The following is a 17,358-nucleotide window of genomic DNA, read 5'->3' on the forward strand; positions in this document are numbered from 1 at the left end:
CAAATTCCTTGGGGTGGACATCACCAAAAATCTGTCCTGGACCACTCACATCGACGCTATCACCAAGAAAGCACAACAGCGCCTATATTTCCTCAGGAAACTAAGGAAATTTGACATGTCCACATTAACCCTTACCAACTTTTACAGATGCACCATATAAAGCATCCTATCGGGCTGCATCACAGCCTGGTATGGCAACTGCTCGGCCCAGGACCGCAAGGAACTTCAGAGTCATGAATACCGCCCAGTCCATCACACGAACCTGCCTCCCATCCATGGATTCCATTTACACCTCCCACTGCCTGGGGAAAGCGGGCAGCATAATCAAGGATCCCTCCCACCCGGCTTACTCACTTTTCCAACTTCTTCCATCGGGCAGGAGATACAGAAGTCTGAGAACACGCACGAACAGACTCAAAAACAGCTTCTTCCCCATTGTCACCAGACTCCTAAATGACCCTCTTATGGACTGACCTCATTAACACTACACCCTGTATGCTTCATCCGATGCCAATGCTTATGTAGTTACATTGTATATCTTGTGTTGCCCTATTATGTATTTTCTTGAATTTTGTTTACTTCCCTTTTCTTCCCATGTACTGAATGATCTGTTGAGCTGCTTGCAGAAAAATACTTTTCACTGTACCTCGGTACACGTGACAATAAACAAATCCAAATCCCAGGTCCCTCTGCTCCTGCACTGATTTTAGAACTATGGGTGGGATTCTCTGGAAAGATTTCCAAGTGTGGTAGCGAGCGGGAACTGACGCGAGCTTCCCGATGCTTGGCCCAGCGAGGGCGGCAATGCTATTCAATATTAATTGGTCCACTTAACGAGGCTCCACAGGCTTCTCGCCGCAAATGAAGGCTCATCAGCCGATTTGCTGGCACCGCGCTCACCAGCAGCCTGCTAACAAGGTCGAGCAGCACCTAAACAGTTCTTGCACAGCCAACCCCAACCAGCTGGCAACAATGGTACCCGGGAGACTGGCCCCTAGATTCCAGGATGCAGATCTGGCCAGACTCCTAGACGCAGTGGAGGCCAGGAGGGATGTCTTGTTCCCCCGAGGATCCCGTAGTGTCAGCCACAGGGCAGCCAGTGCTGCCTGGGATAAGGCGGCTGCGGCTGTGAGTGCCGGGAGTTTGACCATGACGACAGGCGTCCAGTGCTGGAGAAAAGTCAATGACCTACACCGGGCAGCACGGATGAGTTTACACCATCGCACGCCCCCCCCACCTCCCAACAAGACCTATCTCCCCCATGCGGGCATCCAATCTCCCCAGCTCTCCCTCCAACCCTCCCAGCCCTTCCTTCACACCCACCACCCCCACCAGTGTGAACCTGGCATGTGGCCAACGATGTTGTCTCTGTGTTTCCTCAGGAAAAGCTCTCCCACAAGCATTGGGAGAGGGCCTAGACTGGTGGTTGGCTGCCGAACATAAGAATCTCCACCTCCTTTGACGGGTAGACCCTGGAGGTGACTGGGAAGACCAAGGACGGAGCGGTCACCAACGCAGAGGCTGGCAAATGCCGCAGAGGTCAGGAACCACAGGGCTCCACAAGAAGGACTTGTCAAATGTGAGTAGTTATTTTTTTCTTTAATAAACGTTTTATCGAGGTTATTTCTTTGGCATTTTAACAGCAACAGAATCAACAATATAAATAATAAGAAATATATACATAGTGCAAATTCCACCACCCTCACCCACAGGTCTTGCCATTACTTACCCCCCCAACCAACGCTAGCCTAGCGCCCTTCCCCGCCCCCCTTTCTGCTGATGATTAGTTGTCTGCGAGAAGTCGACGAACGGTTGTCACCTCCGGGCGAACCCCAGCAGAGACCCTCTCATGGCAAACTTAATTTTCTTCAGGCAGAGGAAGCCTGCCATGTCAGAAATCCAGGTCTCTGATTTCGGGGGCTATGAATCCCTCCAGGCCAGCAATATACACCTCCGGGCTACCAGGGAAGGAAAGGCCAGAACGTCTGCCTCTTTCCCCTCCTGGATTCCCGGGTCCTGTGATACCCCAAAAATCGCCAGCTCTGGACTCATTACCACCCTCGTATTTAATACCGTGGACATGGTATCGGCAAACCCCTGCCAAAATCACCTCAGTTTTGGACATGCCCAAAACATGTGGATATGGTTCACTGGCCCCCCTGCACACCTGTCCTCCACCCAAAAGAATCTGCTCATCCAGGCCACTGTCATGTGAGCCCAGTGAACAACCTTAACTTGGATCAGACTGAGCCTGGCACATGTTGCGGTAGCATTGACCCATACTAACGCGTCTGCCCAAAGACCCTCCTCCATCTCCCCCCCTAGCTCCTCCTCCCACTTTTGCTTCAGCTCCTCGGTCTGCGTCTCCTCCGAACCCATAAGCTCTTTATATATGTCCGAGACGCTCCCCTCCCCTATCTATCCTCTGGAGACCACCCTGTCCTGAATCCCCCTTAACGGTAGGAGTGGGAAAGATGGTACCTGCCTCAGCAAAAAGTCCCGTACCTGTAAATATCGAAGTTCATTCCCTCCAGCCAGTGCAAACATCTCCTCCAGTCTTCTCATACTCGGGAAGCTACCTTCCAAGAACAAGTCCCTCATCCTCTCAATCCCCGCTCTCCGCCAAATACGGAACCCCCCCATCCATCCTCTGGGGCAAACCTATGTTTGTCGCAGATTGAGGATCACACCAATGCCCCCTCTGCTCCCCCACTGCCCCTAGACTCTCAGGGTCGCCACTACCACCGGACTGGTGGAGTACTGCGCCGGTGGGAACGGCAGAAGCACCGTCACCAGTGCCCCTAAACTTGTGCCCTTACACGAAGCCGCCTCCATGCGCACCCACGCCGGCTCACCCCCCCACCAGCCACCTCCTCACCATGGCTATGTTCGCCGCCCAGTAGTAATTACTGAAATTCGGCAACGCCAGTCCACCATCTCCCCGATTACGCTCCAGCATTTCCCTCTTTAAACCCACGGGGGCTTACCTCCCCACACAAAGCCCACAATAATCTTATTAATCCGCTCAAAAAAGGGCCGCGGGATGAAGATGGGAAGGCACTGTAAAACAAAAAGAAATGTCGAGAGGACCATCATTTTTACCGACTGCACCCTGATGTGACCATCAAATCACAAGACACGAGATTGGAAGTGAACAGTGGTTTTAATAGTCTTACAACAGAGCCTGCCTGCGACGAGATGAACTGGCAGCAGGCTCACAACTGCTGATCTTTATACTTCCGGTTAGTGGGAGGAGCCATGGGCAGAGCCAAGGGTGGAGCCCAGTACAAACTCCTCATCTCCCCCTATGGGCAGAGCCGTGCAACTGCACGTATACAGAGCTCACAAAGACACAGGGCGAGATTCTCCCATATGGGGAGAAATCGTAAGGCTGGCATCAAATCCGGGCGGGTTTGACGCCAGCCCCCCCCCTTCCCGACCGGGAACCGATTCTGGTCCCCGGTCGGGGCTAGCAGCCCGACGCCGTAAGCTCCGGCATCACGGGCTTAACGAATTTCGTTAAGCCCGCTTGCCCGAGTTAGCGCCGGCTGACGCGTCATATGACGCCAACCCGCGCATGCGCGGATGACGTCACCGCGTATTTGCGCGAAACCCGCGCATGCGCGGGCCGGGATGCCCCTCAGCCGCCCCGCGAATGGATACTGCGGGGCGGCGGAAGGACAAATAGTGCGCGGGCATCGGGCCCGCTGCCCGCGATCGGTGGGCACCGATCGCGGGCCCATGGCACCCTTGGCACGGCCGTGGTACTGCAGTGCCAATCGGTGCTATGGTTATAAAATGCGAGTGTTTACGGCCGTTTTTACGAACGGCCAGACCAGGTGTGTTTGCCGTTCGTAAAAACAGCCGTAAAGGGCTGGGAACTCGGCCCATCTATCAGCTGTGAATCGCTGCCGGCCGTAAAAAAAACGGCGGCAGCGATTCGTGTCGGGAGTTGGGCGTGGGGGGGGGGGAGAATAGCGGGAGGGCGTCGGAACAGCGTGGCCGTAAAATTTTACGAGCCACGCTATTCTCCGCACCGTCGGGAGTGCGGAGAATCTCGCCCACAATACAGATAATACCACACAGTGTGAATTACTAGGATTAGAATTCACCACACACCCTGCCTGCCAGAGAGAGCACGTCCCATCTCCGGAAATCCTCATTCATCTGGTCCACCAACCGGGCCAGGTTCAGTTTGTGTAGCCTATCCCAATCCCTCACCACCTGAATGCCCAAGTACCTAAAACTGTCCCCTACAACTCTGAACGGCAGTTCCCCTAGTCGCCTCTCCGGACCTCCCGCCTGAACCACAAATAACTCGTTCTTCCCCATATTAAGCTTATAATCCGAAAACCGGCTGAATTCCCCTAGGATTCCCATAATTTCCCCCATCTCCTCCATTGGATCTGAGACATACGGCAACAAGTTACCTGCATACAACAAAACTCTGTGCTCCACACCCCCCCCCCCCCCCCCCCCCCCCCGAACCAACGTCTTCCAGCCCCTTGAGGCCCTCAGAGCAATTGCCAGCAGCTCTATCGCCAGGCAAACAGCAGTGGGGAGAGGGGACATCCCTGTCTCGTCCCCCGGTGTAGTCTGAAATATTCCAAGGTCGTCCTATTTGTCCGTACACTAGCCACTGGAACACGGTATAGCAGCCTAACCCAGTCAACAAAGCCCCTCCCAAACCCGAACCGCTCCAGCACCTCCGTTAAGTAATCCCACTCGACCCGGTTGAACACTTTTTCCGCGTCCATTGTAACCACCACTTCAGCTTCCCTGCCTTCCGGGGGCATCATAATCACATTGAGCAGCCTTCTTACATTGGCCCCCAGCTGCCTACCCTTAACAAACCCTGTCTGGTCTTCCCAATAACGTCCAGTACACAGTCCTCAATCCTAGAGGCCAATATTTTGCATTCACGTTTAACAAGGACCGCACAGCTCCGGGTCCTGGTCACTTTTCAAAATGAGCGAGATCATGGCCTGTGACATCGTCTGGGGTAAAACCCCTCTTTCCTTGTTAAAGACTTTCAGCACGTTAAAGACTTTCAGCAGTACCAGCCCCAATATTTCAGAGAACTTTTTATAGAACTCGACTGGGTACCCATCCGGCCCCGGGGCCTTCCCTGACTGCATGGCCTTCAAGCCCTCCACTATCTCCTCCAGCCCGACCGGGGCCCCCAGCCCTTCTACCAGCTCCCCACCCACTTTCGGGAATGTCAGCCCATCCAAGAAGTGCCTCATCCCCTCCGGCGCCCCAGGGGGTTCTGATCTATACAACCTACTGTAGAAGTCCCAAAAGGTCTTACTCACCCACTCCGAGTCCCCAACTAAGTTCCCAGCCCAGTCAACCACTTTCCCTATTTCCCTAGCTTCCTCCCTCTTTCTGAGCGGCTGTGCAAGAATCCTACTGGCCTTTTCCCCATGCTCGCAGATCGCTCCCTTCACCTTTCTGAGCTGCTCCACTGCCCTTCTTGCAGTTAACAAACCAAATTCCGCCTGCAGCCTCCGGCATTCCCTCAATAGCCCTGCCTCTGGTGTTAACATGTACTAGATGCTGTGGTATGAAGAGGCAAGAATTCAACTCCTTTTTCACCAATACACCTTTAATGGTTCAAACTCACTCTGCACAGAACTCTACAGATCATCACAAGCTCCAGAGTCCACCTGAAGCCCCTTTACATATCAGTGTCAATCATTGAACACTTAACATAAATGAGACAATCATTGAACACTTAACATAAATGAGACAACTAATTGCAATGTCCCTTAACCCATTACTTAACATCTCGAGCCTCCGCATATCTCCTATCCACTCGTAGGATCTCTCCTACCAGTCGGTCCGTTTCTGCCCTTTCCGTCCTGTCCCCGTGAGCCCGGATCGAGATCAGCTCTCCTCTCACCACTGCCTTCAGCACTTCCCAGACCACCGCTGCTGAGACTTTCCCCCATGTTGTTTACCTGCATGCACTTCCTCAACCTCTCGCAGACCGCTTTGTCCGCCAACAGCCCCACATCCAATCTCCATTGCGGGCGCTGCTTACTATCCATACTGACCTGCAGGTCCACCCAGTGCGGAGCATGGTCCGAGATCGTAATCGCCGAATAACCCGTGTCCACCACCCCCGCCAACAGGGCCCTGCCCACAACAAAGTAATCTATCCGGGAATACACCTTGTGAACGTGGGAGAAGAAAGAAAATTCCTTGGCTCTCGGCTGCCTAATCTCCACGGATCAACCCCCCCACATCTGCTCCATGAACCCTTTCCGCTCCTTTGCCATTGCAGGCACCTTCCCCGTTCTTGAACATGACTGGTCCAGGCCTGGATCAATAACCGTGTGAAAATTCCCACCCATAATCAGCCTGTGCGAGTCCAGGTCCGGAATTTTCCCAAGTACCCTCTTTATAAAATCCCCATCGTCCCAATTTGGCGCGTATACGTTGACCAGCGCTACCTTCATCCCCTGCAGCCTGCCACTAACCATGATAAATCTACCTCCCACATCCGAGACTACTCTCCCTGCCTCAAATACCACCCACTTTTTGATCAAAATCACAGCCCCCCCCCTTGTCTTTGAGTCCAGTCCTGAGTGGAAAACCTGACTAACCCAGCCTTTCCTCAACCTGACCTGATCCACTACTTTAAGATGTGTCTCCTGCAGCATCACCACATCCGCCTTCAGTCTCCTCAGGAGTCCAAACACACGAGTCCTCTTCACTGGCTCATTTAGCCCACGGACATTCCGGTGACCAGCCTAGTTGAGGGCAAAGTTCTCCCCCCCCCCACCCCATCCGCCGGTCAGCCATCACCTTTCTTGGGCCCGCTTCTAGCCCATGCACCGCACCTCCTCCGGCCCACCCTGGGGCGGCCCGACCCCCCGACCCCCTCAGTGACCTTCCATCGAAGTTCCTCCAACGTCAGCAGAACCCACCCCCCCTCCCACCCCCAGCAACACTACTCTAAATCCCAACCTAACTAATAAACTAAACATATACACACACCCCACTGTGCTTCCATGAGCTAGCTCACTCAGCTAGCTTGGTGACCCCCGCCTCTGGCGCCAAGAATCTCCCACCCATTGTTCCCTCGCACCCCTCCCCCTGCTCCTGTAAACAGGTTCCCTCATCCAACAATCCCCAAACAAACACCTAGCAGCAAGAAAACACAAAGAACAAAAGCACCACCCACCGAAACCCAGACAGGCACGTCTCCATCCTTCCAAAATGCACAACAGTATAAATACCCGAGATAAAACACAAAAAGAACGTTACCAACATCTACCCCAAAAAAAGAACCAAAAAGAAAACATAAAATCAATTCTCCCCCCCTTCTTCCCTCTCTCCTAAACAGATCTCCAAAAAGACTGATAAAATACGAGAAAACATAGCCAGTTTTAACAACAAAGAAAAAGAAAACCCCAACCGAAATTCCAAGGGGGAGAGAAGAAAAACAAATAAACAAACCCCCCCCCTCCCCAGAGAAAAACAGAAAAAGAAAAGGGCTCAATATAGGCCAACATATTGTCACTGAGTTCAAAAGTTCTCAAGCTCCCACTAGTCCTTTTCTTTTTGCATAGTCCAACGCCTCATCGGGCGACTTAAAATAATTATGGGTTTGGTCTTCGTGCGTAACCCACAGGCGCGCTGGGTACAGCAGACCAAACTTCATCTGCTTCTTAAAGAAAATTGCCTTGACTTGATTGAAGCCTGTCCTCTTCCTCGCCACCTCCACGCTCAGGTCCTGGTATACCCGGAGGATGCTATTCTCCCACTTGCAACTCCGCGTGCGCTTGGCCAACCGTAAAATACATTCCTTGTCCAGGAACCCGTGGAATCTCATCACCATCGCCCTCGGAGGGTTCCCCGCCCACGGCTTCCTGGCAAGTGCCCGATACGCCCTGTTCACCTCCAGCGGTCGGGGGAATGCCCCATCCCCCAGCAGCTATTCGAACATACCCGCCACGTATGCTCCAGCATCTGCTCCCTCAGCTCCCTCCGGAAGCCCGACAATTCTTAGGTTTTGTCGGCGGGACCGGTTCTCAAGGTCTTCCACCTTCTCCAAGAGCCTTTTCTGCTGTTCTCGAAGCATCCCCACCTCCACAGCTGTTCTGGGTCCCTCTTCTGGGTCCTGGCTGCGAGACACAGCCTCATCAAAGGGGTGGAATTCGGGAGACAGGTCCGGGTTGGCACTCCGTGCCCCCTCCTCCCGCTCGGTGCTCACTGGACCCTGGGGTTCACCTTGGGACAGAAGGGCAGCTGGTTCATGCCCTGGTTGCCCCTGCATCATCTGGCTGTGGAGGCCCTGGCTGTTCCTCATGGTCTGCACCATCGTGTCGGCGCCCTCGGTGATGCTCCTGTGACTGGGACATGCTCTGCAGTGCCTCGGCAATGCCCACCTGCGACTGGGACAAGCTTTGCAGCACCTTGACCAATCCCATCTGAGAGAACATTCCCATGTTCCCAGAGCTGCGTCCAATCCCCTGGGTGTTCGTATGTTGGCTGCTGTGTGTGTGGTGTGGCCTCCCGCATTGTTCAGGCACCGTGTCCAGGTATCGCCAGGCAATGACTGCCACATGCTACATGTCTCGCTTACGCACTGGAATCCACTTGGGTTGTGTGAAATGCTCACTTAACCACGATCCTCAGTGTACCCGAAAGGCGTCCGAGTGTGGATTTTCATAGTAACTTCATTGCAATGTTAATGTAAGCCTACCTGTGACAATAATTTTTTTATAAATGTTTTTTTATTGAGTTTTCATATTTTATATATGACAAATTACAAGTTATTAGAGAGAGAAAAAAAAGGAAAACACAAAAATTTAACATGAATATTTACAGGTAAGCATCTTCATAACAATAATTGTGGCCGCCCCCTTTAGCCAGCATACATATTTTACATTCCCCAATATGGCCAAGGCACATGTTTATAGGCATTTATTTATAGTTTGGTTTTGGGCCTTGGCTTGCCATCAAACCCCCATACCGAGCCCGTAGCCCCCCCCCCCCCCCCCCCGGCTACCTTCCCCCGATTCCCGTCCATTTTCCCCTGGTTCTTGGCCACCCGACTATTCTTCCTCATGTACGTTGGCCACAAACAGGTCCCGGAACAGTTGCATGAATGGCTCCCACGTTCTGTGGAAGCCGTCGTCCGACCCTCGGATGGCGAATTTGATTTTCTCCATTTGGAGAGATTCTGAGAGGTCGGACAGCCAGTCTGCAGCTCTGGGTGGTGCTGCTGACCGCCAGCCAAACAGGATTCTACGGCGGGCAATCAGGGAGGCAAAGGCAAGGGCGTCCGCCCTCCTCCCCAGGAATAGATCTGGCTGGTCTGAAACCCCGAAGACCGCCACTATCGGGCATGGCTCCACCCTCACCCCCACCACTTTGGACATAGCCTCGAAGAAGGCTGTCCAGTACTCCACAAGTCTGGGGCAAGACCAGAACATGTGGGCGTGGTTGGCCGGGCCTCTCTGGCACCGCTCACATTTGTCCTCCACCTCCGGGAAGAACCTACTCATACGGTTTCTCGTTAAGTGGGCTCTATGTACCACTTTTAGTTGCGTCAGGCTGAGCCTTGCGCACGTGGAGGTGGAGTTGACCCTATGCAGTGCTTCGCTCCAGAGTCCCCACCCTATCTCCACCTGTGACAATAATAAAGATTATTATTATTGCCAATTCCCTATTAGCAGTAGCCTGCAGCCACACGGCCAGAGGCCTCAGCAGTCGGTGTGGGTTATTGGTGGTCGGTAGGGCAGACGGGCAGGGACAATGGTTGCCCCCAGAACGGGTACACATGATGCAGGGGTTGACATGGTGGTGCTGTGCGCAGTTGCCCCTCGGCTGCCACCCCAGCACCTTACCTTCCCTTGAAGGTTCACCCCTGCGGAAGGTCCCCCACCCTCAGCTGAGGATCCTCCATCACCCCACCGCTGAGCACTGGGGTGGAAAGCCCAGCGCCCCCAGGCTCTTTGACTGTGAGCAAAGATGGCTATTCAGTCCTCGACTCCCCTCAGAAACCCTTCCGCCAGGTTCACGTTTTTAAAAAGGAGTACTAATTGGTGCCAGCATGATCACTTGCTGGGGAGGCTGATGAACGACGATAGGCTGTTGGATATGGGGTGGCTCCCATTAATTGTATGGAAATAGGGCTTAAGTGGTGATGATCAGGTTTTCACCAGTGAGATCCCGATTTTGCCTAGGGGAGTGGGCTGGTTGCATCGCAAACTGTTTGGCGTCTGGCGCGGTTCTCGTTTTTGGCCTCTCCCACTATTCACCGGACTCGTTTCGCTTGAGCGAGAGTGCAATGAGGTCGGAGAATTGTGCCCTGCATCTTATTATTTTGTACTGCCTCTCTTCATTCTGCCTACCAAAATGTATCACTTCACACCTGATCAAAATAGATAGCTGATAAAACATTAGAAGGAAGCAGAGATTAATGAAGGTGAACAAGTTAAAAGCACCAAACTAATCATTTCAGAGAGAAGTGCAGAATTTCTTTAAGGTGGGAATATTCTTGTCTATTATGTTAGTTACCTTCTCAAAAAAATCAACTAGGTTCATTATATATGATTTAACCATTGCAGGCTCCCAAATTTACAAGAAATCCAACAAATTCCCTATAAACTAACTCCTTCCGCAGTAGCTGATACCATAATTCTGCTTGGTCTGATTAGACAATCTGTATACAATGCCACAAAATAAAAGCTTAATAGATTTCTTGGATAACTGGCATTCATTTTCAATATGTTGTTTCAGTGATCAGTTATCATGACAACATTAATTTAATAGAAGTCCTGAGATTGACATTAAAAAGCTCTGATGAGCACCTCGGCTATCTACAATAGCCTGCACTCTTAGAAATTCTGCCATTCAGAAAAAGTTATTTGCCCTGAAGGGTAATAGCTGAACCATTAATATGTATTTTCTCTTTACAAATGCTCATGGATCTGCTGTGTATTTCATCACTTTCTATTTTTGTCTTTCTATTCTGTTCCTAGTCCTGTTTGCTTTACTCATTGCAAACAATGGGGTAGATTTTCAACATGCCATATAGGCTTAACATTTGCATAACAGATCAGTTATTCTTACAGATACTAAGCTGATTTTCATTTCACTTGATCTTGATAATGGGCAGCCAATCTGCAGTGGCTGTTTTATATCTTGGCAATAAGCTGTAAATTTTGTGATGTGCCTATTGTCATTTGATTGATACATCTGTGCACTGCATACTGACAGAGCTGGAAGATGTCCCTGTGATGTTTTGGGAGAATCTAGTGGTATAGGAAGTTAATGCTGTCATAAACTTCAATATTGTCTACTGGCCAGTTGACTGGAAATAGAATTACTTTGTGACTGCTTTCCTTGTGAAATAGATTAACTGAAGATGGGTTAGCTGATAAACCCAGCGTCAAAAAGACATGTCCTGAAGTAATCAATTAGACATGAATCCCCTTCCATATGTTAGTGAAGGATCAAGCGCTGGTTTTAGGACTCCTCTGGGAAACTAGGACATGCATGTGCACAAATGCATGCACGCATGTACGTGCGCACACATATAAATAACCCCCAGCATGAGGTAAACTTAAAAAGTGACTTTGACCTGAAGTGAAGGACGAAGGGAGGTGACCATATTGACATCTCAGGTACTTGTCCTGTATTCATTAGTCAGAAGAGTCTGAATGAGTTATTGACAGAGAGTAAACTACCAACCCCTAGAACTAAAATATATTTTTATGTGCTTGGAGACTGGGAAAGTCCTCATCGGGTGCCAGTCCTCGTCAAACAGCCATCTTCTTTGGATGGAAGATGGACCAGGAAAGAGCGAGGAAGATTTCCGAGTTGTTGGAGGGAAAAATGCTGCCATCACAGGCTACTGAGATCAACGCACTCAATGCCAGCCATCCGCTCTTCCTCTGGGACTAGTAACCGCTCTCAACTATCACGAGTTATAGACTTTTCCTGTCATTATATATGCATTATATCTAAACTGTTGCTTCTTAATAAGCAACCTTAAAATGACCTATGAATACTTGACTGCTTACCTTAGGTATTTGTGCCAGTCTCCAGAAGAGTAGGTAACTTTTTAAGCTTCATAAAGGAACAAGCGGGCTCCTCCAGCTCCATAATACTGGAGGTGGGGTGGAACCTGGGACCCGTCTGGGTGGCAGATGGATGCTGGGGCCGGGCTGCCCTCCGATCGTCCAGACCCTCAGCTGCTCCTACCTCCACCTGCTGTACCGGGAAGGCTGTGTTGTGCGCACCGGTTAGTGTACCAGAGGCCTTATCGCTAAAGTGCCTAACCGAGGTGAGTGTCTCTGCGATGGTGGAGGGTGTTGGAGACAGCAGTGGCGTAATGTCGTGCTCCCCATCCGACTCGAAGTCTGGTGTCCCCTGGAGTGGTTATTCCTGTCCATCAGTCCCCTGTGTGTGGGTGTCCTGAGGGGTTGTGTCTTGTGTGTGGGTGTCCTGTGTGTCAGTGTCCTGGGTGGGTATGTCCTGCGTGGGTGTGTCCTGCATGTGGGTGTCCTGGTGCTTGTGTGGTGTGTGTCAGTGTCCCGAGTCGACTGGGACGGTGGCCTGTTGCTGTGGCTGCCCTCCTCGTCGTTGGGTGTGGCCCACTGGCATCGCTGCACTGGCATTAGATGGGGGTGGCATACGCCTGATGCTCTGGGTCTATCCCTGGCTCATGGGCGCCCTGGCACTGGGTGGTGGTGTCGTATGCCTGACGCTCCGGGTCTATCACTGGCTCGCGGGCGCCCTGGCACTGGATGGGGGCATCGTATGCCTGACACTCCGGGTCTATCCTTGGCTCACGGGCACCCTGGCACTGGGTGGGGGTGTCATATGCCTGATGGGCCGGGTCTATCGCTGTCTCGCGGGCACCCTGGCACGTCCTGGGGGAGGTCGGCATCCGCAGGGACGGGTGGGTCGACGTTTGGTCCTGCAATACACAATACAGCATGCATGGTTAGACATGCAGACGGGGATGGGGGGGGGGGGGGTAGGGGGAAAGGCGGGGATTGGGGAAGAGGGGATGGGGAAAGGGGGATGGGGGAAACGGGGGATGGGGAAAGGGGGAAGGGAGAAAGGGGGATGGGGAAAGGAGATGGGGAAGGGGAAACGGGAATGGGGAAAGGGGGATGGGGTAAGGGGGGATGGGGCAGGCAGTGTGGGGTCTCACATGATGGTGCGCCCCCGACCTCTGCATCCGCAACCTCCCGGTCTTTGGGTCCATCTGCAAGGTCCAGTGTCTTCATGAACAGTGAGGGGGCGCAATTAAGGTGGATCCCCTCTGGTCCTCTCATGCTCCCGGTTGTTATGAGCGTGCTTCTCCTGCTAGGGGCGGTGGGGTGGGGGGGGGGGGTGCCAGGCATAAAGGGCAACAGTGTTAGGCAGACATATACATGCGGACCAGCGGTTGTGTGCATGTTGGCAGAGGTTCACACCTCATCCTGCCAATGCAGCCTGCATGGGTGGGTGCAGCCATGTCAGTTTCAGCTAGGGCTGTGCCGCCCATCCTGGGAGTGGGTGGGTATTCATCCTGGCTGCCCTAACTAGGCAGTTATCATTGACCATCTTGTGGTACCACTGCGTCCAGGAGTGCCTCGATGTCGCGATCCTGGAACCTTGGCGCTGTGTGGCGGGCAGCCATTTTGCCGGGTCTCCGGCGGGGGAGTCTTTAGTGCTGTAACGCCATGCAGCGTCAATGACGGCGCGCGCGTCAGTGACGGGTGACTTGTCGCGATTGGCGTCATGCCGTTGCTAGCCCCTTCCGGGTCGGAGGTTTTCCGACATTCCGGTTGGCCGACGCCGGAGTGGTTTGCGCCGTTTTTGACGCCAGCGTTGTGCCATCGCATCAATCGCGGAGAATCCCGCCCCCGGGGTCAAAAGAAACCCCAATATTCTTAGAAAATTTGGCTTTACATGACCAAAAATCTTGATTCTTATAAAATATATATTAGATCGGGTAGTCTAAAGAGATCGCAACGGGAAGGGAGGATGGGGTGAGGGATGGGGAATGTGGTGAGGGAAGGGTATATGGAGCTAAGGGCAGGGAAGAAGAGGTGAGGGAGGGGGATGAGGTGGTGAGGGAGGGGGAATCAGGAGGTGAGGGAAGAGGGATGGTGTGGTGGGGGAAGTGGGGTGGGTTGGTGAGGGGATGGGGAGCTGAGCGGGGGAGCTGATGGCGATAAAGGAGATTTAGCAGTTGTGATCATGGTTCCCACCACCTGGGCCTGAGGCTTACACGTATGCACCTCCAAGTCCAGCCTTGCCCACGCGGATGGCATAGTTGCACAGTGGTTAGCACTGTTGCTTCCCAGCACCAGGGACCTGAGTTAGGGTCACTAACTCCCTGTGTCTGCGTGGGTTTCCTCCGGGTGCTCCGGTTTTCTCCCACAAATCCCAAAAGATGTGCTTGTTCGGTGAAATGGACATTTTGAATTCGCCCTCAGTGTACCCGAACAGGTGTTGGAATGTGGCGACTAGGGGATTCTCATAGTAACTTCATTGCACTCTTAATGTAAGCCTACTTATGACAATAATAAAGATTATTATTATTGTTGTAACAGCTGATGGGCTTGCATTTCCTCAAATTTGAACTCCTGAATGGTGGGCGCCAGCCACTGTTGTACGTAGCAGGACTACAACTCTCATCAGACATCATCGGCTGGTCTCCCGATTGCATTCTGATGTTCCTCATTACGCAGGCACACAGTGTCACAACCCGCAGCGGTAATGTAGTTCTAACTGGTGATTGTGTCAGGAAAGAGCTACCTCCTCCTCAGCTTTGACAAAGAGTCATCCAGACTTGAAATGTTAGCTCCCTTCTCTCACCACAGATGCTGTCGGTCCTGCTGAGATTGTCCAGTATATTCTGTTTTTGTTTACTCCCTCATCTGTAATTGGCTCAGCAGAGTGATTGACATGTAAATTCTGGAGGAGATTGCAGAGTAATTCTGTCCCTGATTGGCTGTCGGAGACTCACTCATCATTTACGGGGGCCTTATTTAGGGGCCTGTGCCTATATGTTGTGTATTTCATTGTAAATCTGCCCTTGGCTTAGCCATTTTCTGTCAAATGAGCAAGCAGCAGAAGGACGCAGTTGGAGAAAAATGGGGATCTTCGCAATTGCAAAATATTGGAGCTTTGGAATTCGATGCTCATAGCAGCAGGTTTGTGTGAGGGGCTAGTGCTGGAAAAACATTTATCTATTTGCTCTGGCTGCTCCTGTCTCCATTTAGCTATTGAATTAGATTTAAACTAAAATCAAACTTCCAACTGCATGTGGCTATATTTAAAATGTCATGGTGATGTATCCTGGCTGTCAAGAGGGGGCGCAGACACATCATGCAACCGTTTGCTGTAAAAATGGTGGCTGGCACTTTCACAGTGGGTTGGATGTCAGATTTCACTATTTTAAACCTTTAGCCCCACTCCTGACTCTCTTCCACCTGTCACTGTGAACTAATATCAATCCCATAAATTTAGATTAATTGCACCTCAATTTACCTCTATTTCTTTTCTTAGTTGAACATGACGCTCTTCTTCCTTGATCAACAGAACTGATTTTTCATTAATCGCTTCTCTCATTTCTGAAATTTTGGTCTTCAATTCTGTAATTTCTCCCTGTTTTATCAATAAAAATTATTTTAATTATTTTCAGTAACAAAAGCATGGTAGAGAAAGTTCTGAACGAAGTCTAAATTTGATTTTCTTCTGCAGTTAAGGAAAATGTCATTAATTTATAAACACAGAAGAATCTCAATCTTCAATTATTAGAACAGTGGATATGAAATTCATAGCCGTTGCACTGCTCAACTCTGCTTTTCTGGGCCATTCACTTCTTGTGTGGCCTGCACTCCTCCAATTCTGGCCTCATGATCATCCCTGATTTTAAGTGCTGCACCATTGGAGGTCATGGCTTCAGTTGCCAAGGACCTAAGCTCTGGAGTTGCCCCTCTAAACCTCTATGTCTTTCTTTCTTCCTTTAAAATGCTCCATAAAACTTAACCCTTTGACCAAGCTTTTGTTCGTCTCTCCAAATATCTCATTAAGAGACTTTGTACCACATTTTATTTGATAACACCCCTATGAAGCTGCTTAGGATGTTTTAGTATATTAAATGTGATACAGAAATATAGGTTGTTGTGAAGATTGTGACAGGGCGGGAGGGTGGCCAGAAATTTATTTTGGAGCATCTTGGGGCAGTCTGGCTGTGATTCACTTCTGTGCTGGTTTCACCTGGTGAGAAATACAATGCTATTAATCCCTCAGGTTGTTTTTGAAAATTTTATCAGGAATAATAGCACACTTTAAACGCACAGATTAAAAATCACATGTTCATTTTGGGTGATTGTTCCCACAGACTGCCCAGTGAGTAGGTTAAACAGCACAGGTAAGCTTCCAGCTGCAAGGGTGATTTTAACTGTCTACCCATTCGGTTTCTACCAGGTAGATAGTTTAAATTACCACCACAATTATTTTATCATGTTATTCATTGAAGGAGCTAGGTGGAAGGATTTTTGTATATGTATAGCTAGATTATCTGACTGTTATTTATGTGCTTTTTATTCATCTTTTGCAAAATAAACTAGCTTTATATTTCAAACTGGAAATGAAGTTTGATGTGTTGTTCTGTTGCTTTCAAAGACTGGAGTGAAATCTTATGGATCAAATAAATCCAGCAGCTAAAGCATTTAGAGTTCAATTCCAAGTCAATTAACTGAAGGTTTACCTAGGTCTCAAAGAAATAACTCATTGGGGAGACAGTGGCGTCGTGGTACTGTCTGCGGACTAGTAATTCAGAGACCCAGGGCGAGATTCTCCGCAAATGCAGAGAATCGTAAAGGCTGCCGTGGGACAGGCCGTGACCCACGGCAGCCTTCACACCCACTTCCGGGGCCGATTCTCCCCCCCGGGCGGGGCGAGGAGTGTGGCCCAGTGCGTCACGGCGGCGCGGCCTTGACGACGGTCGTCAAGGCCGCACGTCAAGCGTCACGCTGGCTGACGATGTCAGCCACGCATGCGCAGGTTGGACAACGCCAACCCATGCATGCGCAGTTGCCGTCTTTTCCCTCAGCCGCCCCGCAGGACGTGGCGGCTTGATCTTGCGGGGCGGAGGAGGGAAAAGAGTGCGTCCGTTACAGACGCACAGCCCGCAATCGGTGGGCACCGATCGCGGGCCTATGCCCCCCTTAGCACGGCCGTGGTACTGCCATGCCAATTGGGCCCCCAGATGCCCCAAACGGGCATCTGGCACCCGTTTCCGACGGCAGTGAGCAGGTCTGTTTGCTGCCGTGTTGAATCGGGCGTGAAGAGGCCCGGCCGCTTGGCCCATCGGCCTCGGAGAATCGC

General features: G+C 51.3%; 1 protein-coding gene across 1 annotated transcript in view; it reads right to left on the minus strand.

Moving 5' to 3' along the window:
- The window catches only part of LOC119969286 (purine nucleoside phosphorylase LACC1-like), a 190,105-nt gene that overhangs the window by 120,223 nt on the left and 52,524 nt on the right, over positions 1–17,358 (minus strand). Inside the window, exon 4 of the mRNA XM_038802703.1 lies at positions 15,514–15,630. Within this exon, the coding sequence (XP_038658631.1) occupies positions 15,514–15,630 (117 nt within the window). The remainder of the gene's footprint in view (positions 1–15,513; positions 15,631–17,358) is intronic.

Source organism: Scyliorhinus canicula, chromosome 7, assembly GCF_902713615.1.
Source record: "Scyliorhinus canicula chromosome 7, sScyCan1.1, whole genome shotgun sequence".
Classification (NCBI taxonomy): Eukaryota; Metazoa; Chordata; class Chondrichthyes; order Carcharhiniformes; family Scyliorhinidae; genus Scyliorhinus; species Scyliorhinus canicula.